General features: G+C 56.1%; 1 protein-coding gene across 2 annotated transcripts; it reads right to left on the bottom strand.

Moving 5' to 3' along the window:
- Positions 1–208: 208 nt before the first annotated feature.
- CABP5 (calcium binding protein 5) lies at positions 209–9203 on the bottom strand. 2 transcript variants are annotated; one of them, XM_062177033.1, is made up of 6 exons: positions 9141–9203; positions 7252–7282; positions 6595–6738; positions 4968–5077; positions 729–876; positions 209–234 (listed from the first exon to the last, which is right to left on the bottom strand). In XM_062177033.1, exons 1-6 carry the CDS (start codon positions 9201–9203, stop codon positions 209–211), a joined length of 522 nt encoding a protein of 173 aa, XP_062033017.1. The 2 variants fall into 2 exon arrangements, with proteins under 2 accessions (XP_062033017.1, XP_062033018.1); XM_062177034.1 differs by having other exon boundaries at positions 7252–7279.
- Between the last annotated feature and the right edge of the window lie 2751 nt (positions 9204–11954).

Raw genomic sequence — 11954 nt, 5'->3', positions numbered from 1 at the left:
TCCGTTGACTTTTGATGAGTTTTTCCTGGGGTCCCTGGGTCTCTCCCTTCTTTATTTCTATAGACGCTCCCCGCCTGCCCCGGGCAGGGCTCTGATGCCAGCCCCAGCTCCGTCCATGCTGCTCCCCTCCCCCCACCTCCCTCCTGTGAGAGTCGTCCTCCGCCAGGGCTTGCTCCACACTGACCAGGTGGAAAGTTCCAGAAGCTTCTCAACGAGACATCATCTTCACAAACTCTGCAAAGGAAAGGTCCCCAGTGAGTCAGCTCCTGGTGACAGCAGTGGGCTCTAGTTTCTCGAGCCTTTCCTGTGCTCAGGCGCCACTGAGATCTTTGGGAAATCGCCTGGTCCCTCCAAGCCTCAGTTTGCTCGTCTGTAAAATGGGAACCACAGGACTGTTACTCGCGGGTGGGTTTTCAGAGGGTTGAATGACAGCGCACGTGAAGACACCCTGAGTGTCCCCCACAAATGGGCATTGTATCTCATCTTTCCCGCCACCCTGGAGGGGTTAGATGAAGCAGCTGAGGCCAGCGAGGGAACAGGTGCACCTGAGTGCCGGGGCCAGTCAGTGGCGGGTCCTGCCCCTGACCTCATCAGGACACAGTCTGGGCCGGGTGAACTTGCTGACCCCACCCGGGTTTTGAGGTCAAGACCCCTCCACTTACCCCCCCCCCAGCCTTTTGCTCATACTTGAACTTGGAGATGAGTGTGGCCTTCCCTCCCCCCATCACCTTCAAAGTCCACGGTGCCGTCCCCGTTCACGTCGGCCTCCCGGACGACCTCGGCGATCTCGTGGGGCGTGAGCTTCTCGCCCAGCAGCCGCTGCATGGCCTGCTGCAGCTCCCCCAGCGTGATCTCCCCGTCCCCGTTGGCATCGAACTGGACAGGAGCAGAGGGGCCCTGCTGGCGGCACTGGAGACAACAGCCAGTGTCCTGCGTCCCCAGTGCCGGTGAGCACCCAAGCCCTGGGGACGTCGCCCACCCGCACGAAGGCTCTGTGGGGATGGGTCTTTTGTGTGTAATTTTCATGTCCACATTCTGTTTTAAACAGCTTTACCGAGGTATAATTGATATGCTAAAAGCTGCTGGTAGGCCAGAAGGATCTTGGGTTTCAGATATGTTTTGCACCCAAATCAACTTATTTTCGAATGCTATTTTGCATGAGCCTTTTGGGGTCCCCTCGTATCTGAAGTGAATGGTTTGGCGAATTTGGACATTTGCATACTGCGAAGCACAAGAGGAGTAACTACAGCCACCGCCCCCACGGGTCCCCTGAGCCCCTTGGGAGTTTGTGTGTGAGTGGGGTAGGAACAGTAACGGGAGATCTGCCTTCTGAACCACATTTCTAGTTCTCATGTGTTTTAAGATGTGTGTATTTGACAGAGAGAGAGAGAGAGAGAGAGAGAGAGAGAGATCTTCTATCTGCTGGTTTACTCTGCAAATGGCCACAACAGCCAGGGCTGGGTCAGGCTGAAGCCTGGAGCTCCATCCAGGTCTCCCACGTGGGTGCAGGGGCCCCAGCACTCGGGCCTTCCCCTGCTGCCTTCCCAGGTGCTTTAGCAGGGAGCTGGATTGGAAGCAGAGCAGCCAGGCCTCAAACTGGCATCTCAGTATGGGATGCTGGTGTTGCAAGGCCAGCCCCTTTAACAAAATTTTAAAGGCGCAGTGCTGGACAGTGGATCTCTGGAACGGAGACATTCTGCATGACTGCATTCTCTTTGGATGATAACTTCCCACTTAGCCTTCTCCCTTTGCTCTGTTTCTGTGAGTTTGGATAACTTTAGAAATTTTACGTAAGTGGGATCACGCAACATGTCTCCTCCTGTGTAGTGTATGCATACAATGGTATATTATGCAGCTTTAAGAGAGGGTTCTAGTCCCAGTCGGGGCGCCGGATTCTGTCCCGGTTGCCCCTCTTCCAGGCCAGCTCTCTGCTGTGGCCAGGGAGTGCAGTGGAGGATGGCCCAAGTCCTTGGGCCCTGCACCCCATGGGAGACCATGAGAAGCACCTGGCTCCTGGCTTCGGATCAGCACGATGCGCCGGCCGCGGCAGCCGTTGGAGGGTGAACCAACGGCAAATGGAAGACCTTTCTCTCTGTGTCTCTGTCTCTCTCTCACTGTCCACTCTGCCTGTCAAAAAAATTAAAAAAAAAAAAAAAAAGAGAAGGAATTCTTGGGCCTGACACTGTGGTATAGGGGGTAAAGACACTGCCTGTGGCGCCAGCATCCCATGTGGGCACCAGTTTGAGGCCCGGCTGCTCCACTTCTGATCCAGCTCTCTGCTATGGCCTGGGAAAGCAGTAGAAGATGGCCCAAGTCCTTGGGCCCCTGCACCTGTGTGGGAGACCTAGAGGAAGCTCCTGGCTCCTGGCTTGGGATCGGCGCAGCTCCGGCCGTTGTGGCCAATTGGAGAGTGAACCAGCAGATGGAAGACCTCTCTCTCTCTCTCTCTCTCTCCTCTCTGTGTTAATGCTTTCAAATAAATAAATAAATAAATCTTTAAAAAAGAATCCCTATCCTGCTCGGGCCAAAATCCCAACCCTGTTCCCCAACACCAGTGCCTTCAGGAAGGGGTCCTGCCCTTTGCTACTCAAAGGCGAGTAGAGGGAGACAGACAGACAGACAGACAAGCCGAGAAGTCTCTTGTGCGCAGTGCCTACTTCTACACCTGGGGCTAGGCCAGGCCAAAGCCAGAAGGTGGCACTCGAGTGTGCCATGTGGGTGGCAGGGGCCCAGTGCCTGTCAGGGTCTAGTTCACAGGAAGCTGGAACCAGGAGTGGAGCTGGGACTCGGACCCCGGGCACTCTACTATGGGATGCGATTGTCCCAACTTGCGTCTTAATGTAGGCCAAAGGCCCGCTCACAGATTAACTTCTCATAATTGATTTTATTTTACCCAATGTAGCCAAGCGTATCATTTCGGAATGCAATGAATTTAAAAATCATTAATGATTAGGCCGGCGCCGTGGCTTAACAGGCTAATCCTCCGCCTTGCGGCGCCGGCACACCGGGTTCTAGTCCCGGTTGGGGCACTGGATTCTATCCCGGTTGCCCCTCTTCCAGGCCAGCTCTCTGCTGTGGCCCGGGAAGGCACTGGAGGATGGCCCAAGTGCTTGGGCCCTGCACCCGCATGGGAGACCAGGAGAAACACCTGGCTCCTGGCTTCGGATCAACGAGATGCACTGGCCGCAGCGGCCATTGGAGGGTGAACCAACGGCAAAAGGAAGACCTTTCTCTCTGTCTCTCTCTCTCACTATCCACTCTGCCTGTCAAAAAAAAAAAATTAATGATTTATTATTTACTTATTTATTTATTTTATTTATTTTTTTGACAGGCAGAGTGGACAGTGAGAAAGAGAGAGACAGAGAGAAAGGTCTTCCTTTTCCATTGGTTCACCCCTCAATGGCACCGTGCTGATCCGCAGCCAGGAGCCAGGTGCTTCTCCTGGTCTCCCATGTGCGTGCAGGGCCCAAGTACTTGGGCCATCCTCCACTACACTCCCGGGCCACAGCAGAGAGCTGGCCTGGAAGAGGAACAACCAGGACAGAATCCGGAGCCCCAACTGGGACTAGAACCCGGTGTGCCGGCGCCGCAAGGCGGAGGATTAGCCTAGTGAGCTGCGGTGATGGCCGTATTATTTATTTATTATGCACACTGGATGTCATAACCCTTAGCATACCAAGTAAACAGTACCCATGTACTTAGCCTACTTAGCTCACACATGGAGCAAGGAAATACACTTAAGTTTACAAACACACTTATGCTAAGTAGACTAAATCTTAATCCAGCACTTGTCAATGTGGACACTAAATTTTGATCAGAAATGCTTGATCTGATGGCCAGCACCAGGGAACAAAGGGTTAAACCCACTGCCTGTGATACCAGCATGCCATAGGAGCATGTTTGTGCCCTGGCTGCTCCGCCTCTGATCCAGCTCCCTGCTAATGTGCCTGGGAGAGCAGCCGAGGATGGCCCAAATGCTCGGGCCCCTGCACCCATGGAGGAGACCCGGATGGAGTTCCAGGCTCCTTCCTGCTTTTGGCCTGGCCCAGTCCTGGTTATTGTGGCTATTGGCAAGTGAACCAGCGGATGCAAGATCTCTGTCTCTCCCTCTGTCTCTGTAACTCTGCCTTTCAAATAAATAAATCATTTTTTGAAAAGAAATACTTAATACGAATTTCAACTGAAATTCCCAGTTGAAAGGGTGAATTCTAACACCCGGCCTGTCTCAAATGAAAGTTTTCTACAAATTTTCTGCAAATTCATTTGCATTTTAACACTTGGACAGAGGAGTGTGGTCAGTGGGATATTCATGGAAATTAAACAAATAACTGAAATCCACCGAGACGAGTTACAGCCGCGTCTCCGGGGCTCAGCGGCCACGCGCGGCCGGCTGTGGCTGCTGCCGTGGACCCGGCATTTCCCAGGTCACAGAAAGTGCTGCTGGGTGGAGCGGCTGTGGATCTGCCCGGGCCGACCTCTCCCAGGGTCTCAGCCCACGTGTGCCCGGCTCCAGAGACCTCGCGCCCAAGCTGGGTTCTGTCCTGTATTTTGGCTCTGGCCGGGGGCAGGACTTGGTCAGGGATGGAGGCAAGCCCCCTCCCTTCCCGGCTCCTGCAGTTCTGCCTCCCTACCGCAAGGGGCTTCAATGAGGCGGTCTCCTTGAGTTCCCTCCCGGGACCCTCATATTCTTGGACTTGCCCTCCTATCACATTAGACACCCGGCCACCCGCTTTGGAGGACGCAAGAACTTGGGGAAGCCCTGGAACCCCCGAGGCCTCAGTTTCCCTCACCGGCATGGCAGGGAGACGTGACCGCGAACTCCTAACGTTATTGGTGAGGGTTCAATCAGACAGAACACGCAGCTGTTCGAGTGTCTGGAGGATGTTACTGCCTTCCCCACCGATCCCGCCATGGCTGGAGAGCAAGTCCTGTCCATGGGAATGGCCGATGGCGGGGTCTCTGCTCACCTCCTTGAAGGCGTCTCGCATCTCCTGGACGCCGATCATCCCGGCAGTCTCTGCAAGCAATTTGGGGGTCATCAGCTCCACGAAGTCCTCAAAGTCTACACGGCCGCCCACTGGGGACAGAGGAGGTGAGGTCAGTGGTGCTTAATACGCCCCGCCCACTGGGGACGGAGGAGGTGAGGTCAGTGACACACGCCCCCTCCCTCCAATGCCTCAATTCCAGAAATCTATTGGCCTCCATTGCCCTGCTTTTAACCTTTGACCTCCTTCTACTTAGCCAACTCATGCCCTCCTGTGCCTTTAATCTGAGCCGGTGGGGCCATGATGTGCTATGCAGGAAGTAGCTGGCTCTCTTTAAAGAAGTATTTTTATTCGAACGGGAAAGGGAGACAGCGTGGGACAGAGTGAGAACAACTGAGCGAGCCAGCGACTGACCTACTATCCATCCATACACTGGTTTTCTCCCCAAACGCCCACACCAGCTGGGGTTGGGCCAGACCAGAAATGGGAGCTGGGAACGCCAAGCGGTGTCCCACGTGGGAGACAGAGACCCGGCTTCCTGGGCTTTTATCGCCACCTCCCCTGGCATTGACTGGAGGCAGCGGCGGGAGCAGAGGCGGGGCTTGAGCCCCGGGTGCTCCAGTTTGGGATGCGGACACCCCAAGCGATGTCAGCCGCCGCACAAGGCCCCTTTCCAACCGAGCTCTCACTGGCTGAGAGTCACACACAGTTAAAGGAGCATTGGGGGCTCTCCCAGACATGGACACAGTCATCCCTTGGTGTCTGTCTTGGGGTGCGGTGGTTCCAAGACTTCTCCGCAGATACCCAAATCCGCACCTGCTGAGGTCCCTGGTGTGCCATGCTGTGGTATCTGCAGAACCCACGCATGCCCTCCAAAGCCTTGGGTCACCCCCAGACCTCTCACAGCCCCTTAGCTGAGCAGTGTCGCTGTGTTGTGTTGTTTAGAGAACAATAGGAAAACAGAGCCCACATGTCAGAAGCCACTTTCCTTCCGAACGTTTCCCATACCCGCGGCTGGCTGACCCCACGGGTGCGAGACCCGCAGACGCAGTTGCCTTGAACTCAACCTTGTTCCCTCAGTTACCAGGAGCCCAACCCCAGTCGTATGCCAGCGTTGTCCTCGCTCTGCTCTCCATCTACAAACCCGCCCTTTCTGCAACGCTGTTCACCAGCAGCAAGTCCAGCGCCAAGCTTCCTTCTAACGCCCAGTGCAGCTCCAGCCTTGTGCTCCCCGGACGAACCTTGCAGTGCTAGGAAACCGGCATTTGATCAGAACCTACCAGCGGCTGAGCCTTTGCCTGCGTTAGCGACGTTGGCCCTTCCTCTCCACTTTCCCACGAGCCAGGGAGGGGAGCATGTTCACCCTACTGCCTCCACATGACTCGCCATGGCCACGCGGAGTAACTAACAGAAGGCAGACTTGAACCCAGACCTACCTCTGAAAGTCGCCCCTTGAGCCACTTCCGATGCTGTCTCCCCCAGTGTACAAGAGCTGTCTCTTCCAGACTTGGGGTCTTTCTCCCCTTGTATCCCCAACTCTGTGTCAGCTTCCGTACCCTCCCCCCAGCTTCCCCAGCCTCTCCGCCAGCCATGCCTCCTCCCCCCTTACAGTTCATGCGGATCTGCTGCCCCAGCTCCGTCAGCTCCATCTCCGTGGGCATGTAACCCATTGTCCTCATGAGATTCCCCAGGTCCTTGTAAGAGATGAACCCGTCTCGGTCCTTGTCAAACTCAAGAAATGCTTCCCGGAGCTCTGAAAGTTAAGAGAGGAGAGGGCATCTGGGGGAACTTGAAACAGTCAACGAGGAAGAGAGGCAGCCATTGAAACTACCAGTGAAGCACTGATTAGCGGCTTGAGGGAGAATACATTTTAAAAAGCTGAAGAGTCTAGCAAGCAGTGATGAGTGAAACATGATTGCAAGGGGAACAATCCCTCTGATGCTAAATGGCAGCCTTAAGGCCCTTCAGGCTCCTGGGACAGGTTATGGGGAGCCTTGAAACCACAGGAGAAAACCCAACTGTTTCCAGTTCATCCTAAAACTCCTGAGTCTCTGAGACACTTGGGGATGGATTCGTCTTCCAAATACGTTGGGGGATAAACTCCCACGAGAAAGAGGTTTTTTTTTTTTTTTTTTTAAATTAGGGCTGTGTTGGACGAGAGAGGTGTAAAAGAGAAGGGATTAACACGGAAATGCACAAAGGGACCCAGAGTGGGCTCAGGGAGCAGAGGCAGTGGGAGGCAATGGGGCTGGGTGGGGAGTGTTACCTTCGATCTCATCCTGTCCCAGTGGTCTCTCCTGGAAAGGAAGGGGTGGGGTGGAGGGAATTGGGAGAGAGGGTCACAAATCCAGCATCCATCTCTCCAGCAGGTCCCCTGTCCCCCGAGCTGTGCCTCCTTCTGCCTCTTCCTGCTTTCCCTCCTCCCCGCCCCTCATCTGCCTCCTCCGATCTCCCGGCTCCCCCCGCCACTGCCCTCCGCTCCCTGCCTTTCCCCCAATTTCCTCTTTCCCATCTTCCACTTCTGGTCTCCTCTTCCCTCCAGCCTCGCCCCGACATTCCTCCCTCTGTGAAGACCAAGTCACTTGCTCTACAAAGAGAGGGAAACGTTCTGTCTCCGCTAGCACGTTCAGAGCGCTAGGCTCCGCCAGGCTCTGTCCACAGCCATGTCTTAGAATCTCGGGACTGCTCGGTGAGGTAGGTCCAGATACCGTCCCCATCTTAGCCATGAGGATGCCGGAGGACGGGGAGGCGAAGGAAGTCGCCCAAGGCCACACGGCTCCTAAGTCGTGGGTCCCCTCTCACGGGAGGGAGAAACCGCTCCCGGGAAGTTCTGCAGAAACCCAGCTGTGGCCCCAGGACGTGAGTGCTCTGGACGTGTGAGTCAGAATTCTTTCTGCTACAGCCCACGGCCTCTTCTCCCGGCCACATCCATCTTTCCTCCCAAGGGCTACAATCCCTTCCCATGGGACAGTGTTCACCGGCATTCAGGCAGGGTCATCAGTGCCAGCACAGCCAACGCCTAAACCTCTGAGAATGTCCAATCCTTGCTGCTCTGCCCCCTCCTGGACTTGCCTGAAGGGTCGGGCTTGGACCCACGGCATCCACCTGGAAAGTCTAGGGCCACTGCCCTCTTCCGGTGCCTCATCGCCCTTTATCCTCGGTTCCCTTCCTCCAGCTTCTCCCTGACCACGCCCTCCGTGCAATCCTTCTCCCTCCCTCCTCCCTCCTTCCTGTGTTCCTTCCTTCTCCTCTCTCACCCCCCAGTCTTGAAGTCCAACAACTGAAGCATGCCCATAGGAATCAAATCGACTTGACCCTGCTGCTTGCTAACTGTGTCAAGGACTTCCTGACTCAAAGCTTCATTTTCCTCACCTGTAAAACAGGGATGCAAGAACCACTGACCTCATGAGTTCTCAGGAGTAAATGCCACCAGGGCATTTAAATCCATTTGCATAGGGCTGGGCAAACAGCAGCTGCTTGATAATGAGTGGCAGCTACTATCATCATCACCACCATCACTTCCATCGTTACCACCATCAACATCATAATCACTATTAACATCACTGTCATCACCACCCTCACCATCACCACCATCACCATCAACATGACCACCATGACCACCACCATCACCATCACCACCATCACCATCAACATGACCACCATGACCACCACCATCACCATCACCATCACCACCATCACCATGGCCACCATCACCCTCATCACCATCACCACCGTCACCATGGCCACCACCACCATCACCATGACCACCATCACCATGGCCACCACCACCATCACCATGACCACCATCACCATGACACCATGACCACCATCACCATGACCACCATAATCACCATCACCATCACCACCATGACCACCACCACCATCGCCACCATCACCACTACGAGTGTGCACGGGACGGAATGCTGATGATCTCTACGATGACATCATCCCGCTTCCCCCTTTGACTTCTGTTCCTCTCCCCTTTCCCCTGCCCCATGGGCTCTGACTTCGATTCCGCCCTCACCAGTCCTCAGGTCCCACCCTGTCCCCTTGAATTCTTCCGCCTCCTCAGGTCCCGCTGTCTCATCTGTCCCTTCGTTCCATCCCGGCTCCCTTGGCCGGCCCGCCACCCTTCCCCGGCGTCCCGCGCCTCACCCGCTGTTTCTCAGCGATGCCTTTCCTCAAGAAGATGCAGGCGGGGCCCATGGGGAACTGCATGGAGGGGGCAGGACAGAGCTCACCCAGCACTGATCTCAAGTTGGGCCCCCGCCTTCCTGCTCGCCCCCGGTGGATCAGCCTCCTTATCTTCTCAATCACTGCTGCGCTCGCCTCTCTCGGCCTCCACCGCGGTCCTGTGTCTCGGACTTGTGACAGCTGGACCAGAAACCTCTGCCTGAACCGGGGAGGGACCGGAGCAGCTCCTGCCTCCCCATCTGGCTGGGGAAGGGCGGGGAGAGCCGGTCTCGGGCTCTGAGACACTTTTATCCCCAGAATGGAATTGGAAAGCGTGGTTTGAAAGTGGGGATTAGAGCAGGGGGCAGCCGTGCCCTCAGCGCTCCCGCTCACATTTCTCGCTGGCTCTAAGCCTGGCCTTGGGGCAGTGAAGGACGGCGGGGACGTGGCCCCTGGCCTCCAGGTGCAATTCTGAGTAGGTCAGAGATGGGTGCAAAGGAGCACGGTGCAAGAGGGGCCAGCAGGGCTTCAGGAAGTGAGCGTGCACGGCGGGGAAGAGTATGGTCACCCCTTGCCTTCCATTCTTCCTGAATTATCGGGGCGGGGGAGGGGAAGGGTGCGAAGGGATGGTCATGTCAGGACCCAAAGGGGTGATGGGGACGCCCACTTGTGGAGGGGCCAGGGGAGAAAGAATTCCAGTGGGGTGCAGGGGAGTCCCCATGGAGGGGGGCTCAGAAGCGGGGATGAACCCACGCAGGGGCATCTTGGTGTGGCACGCTGGAGCGTGAGCTGAGTGGTGCTAAACGCGGACATCATCCCAAGTCAGGGTTTGTTCTGCAGGTGGGTCAGGAAGGAGCCCACACATGGGGGACCTGGCGCGCCATGTCACAACCCAAGCAGAGGAAGCAGGGTGTCCGCTCACCAAGGCTGCGTGGTGCTGGCCGTGGAAGCCCGAGGAGACTGAGAAGCCCACAGGCGTGAGGTGACAATGGGGAGGGAGGCTGGTTACACACGGGGATTCTACCAAGGGAAGCAGGAAGTGGGTCTCCCAGCATCAGAAAGGGGAGCTATTAATACAGAAAGGGGAGTTTGTGGTTCACCAGGGTGCTGGGCTGGAGTGGCAGGCGCTGGTCTGTACTGAGACTTCAGAGTGCGGTGACACAAACAGGAGGCTCAGAGCCGCGGGGAGGGCGTCCCTGTATTTTCTAGTTTTCTCACTAGGAGGACGGGCAAGCAGTGACATCCCCCATCGAGAGCGCCACTGGCCGGATCCGGACTTCTAAACACTGTCTTCCACTGAAACGAGCCAGGGTTCCTAGCAGAACGGCTGATTCTCCATGTAGACCAGGAAGTGGACAGGCATTGCTCAAAGTTACAGAGGACCCAGAGTGGCTTGGAGAAGCCCCATTGGCCACGCTGGGGAATTGGAGAATGAAAACGAACAATGAGAGTCAGAAATTGTGGATGATAGCGAGGGGCACAAGAAGCTCCTGAAGATGTAAATTCAGAAGTGTCTGGAAAGTTCCGTATTGCATGCCTCAAAGTATCTCCCTATCAAAGGAAAGAATCGTTTTATGGTGGGGAAATCTGGTAGATGTCATCTCAATCAGATGATCAAAATAAGTTTTGTCAGTTATGTGGCAAGTCAAAATTTGGCCCCGCCCCGTAGGGCGTGACAAGACCATGGCACTGCTTTTGTGATACTGAGTCTAAGACGACCTTGGAGAGGCCGGATTGGAAGCAGGGTCTGCGAAGTAGCTGGCCGGTTAGCTCCGCAAATATCAGGGTCACAAAAGTCAAGGAAAGGTTGAGGACGCATTCGAGATGGAAGAGACTGGGGAGACGCGGCCAAAGGCGACACGGACTTCTGAGTTCCCGCGGGGCAGAAGGGGACGACTGGTGGTCTGCCGGCAACTGTGGGGGCTCTGTGGCTTGCAGATGCAGCATCCCAGTAGTGGCGCTCCTCCTGTGTGCATGTCCGTCTCTGTGTCCACAACCCTGTTTCCATAAGGACACCCCCTACAGCGGACTGGGACCACTCTGATGATTTCACCGTAACTGCTCACGTGTGGACGGCCACACTCACGGGCGTCGGGGTTCCCACGTCAACGTGTGTTGGAGGACACCATCCAACCACTTTATTTTGTTTTAAAGATTCATTTATTTGAAAGGCAGAGTTACAGAGAAGCAGAGGCAGAGAGAGGGAGGGAGGGGGGTCTTTCATCCGCTGGTTCACCCCCCAGATGGCCGCAATGGCTGGAGCTGGGCCCATTTGAAGCCAGGAGCCAGGAGCTTCCTCCAGGTCTCCCATGCGGGTGCAGGGGCCCAAGGACTTGGACCATCTTCTACTGGTTTCCCGGGCCATAGCAGAGAGCTGGATTGGAAGTGGAGCACCTGAGACTAGAACCAGCACCCATATGGGATGCCGGTGCTGCAGGGGGCGGCTTTACCCGCTATGCCTCAGCGCCAGGCCACTTTAAGTTTTGAAAAGCTGCTGTACGGATCGCGCCAGGCACGGCTCTAAGGCCTTGACACTCGGGCAGGCGTCCCAGGGACACAGGCACCGCGGTGAGATGACCTGTCCTCCGCACGATGGGCCTGGGGAGCTTGCGGGAAGCTGGTGCCCTCAGCTCAGTCCCCAGCTCCACGCCGAAGAGGATGGGAAGGAAAGGCGGACGGAAGGGCAGAGCGGGGCAGAGCAGCAGAGGCCGGTGAGGAGGACGCACGGAGGCAGGGAGCAAAGGGCGGGAGAGTGGTGGGAAGCGAAGGGCCAGAGGCGCCCGCAGAGCGCAAGGG

The sequence above is a fragment of the Lepus europaeus genome, chromosome 19, assembly GCF_033115175.1.
Source record: "Lepus europaeus isolate LE1 chromosome 19, mLepTim1.pri, whole genome shotgun sequence".
NCBI lineage: Eukaryota > Metazoa > Chordata > Mammalia > Lagomorpha > Leporidae > Lepus > Lepus europaeus.
Note: the sequence above shows the minus strand (reverse complement) of the source record. Positions and strands in the feature narration are given on the sequence as shown.

What these genes read in the sequence shown, in the direction of transcription:
- CABP5 (XM_062177033.1), bottom strand. Translation starts at nt 9,203, where the DNA reads ATGCAGTTCCCCATGGGCCCCGCCTGCATCTTCTTGAGGAAAGGCATC. An exon ending in GCATCGCTGAGAAACAGCGG is followed by an intron (nt 7,283 to 9,140) that starts GTGAGGCGCGGG and finishes CTTCCTTTCCAG; the next exon opens with GAGAGACCACTGGGACAGGA. An exon ending in TGCGAGACGCCTTCAAGGAG is followed by an intron (nt 877 to 4,967) that starts GTGAGCAGAGAC and finishes GCTCCTGTCCAG; the next exon opens with TTCGATGCCAACGGGGACGG.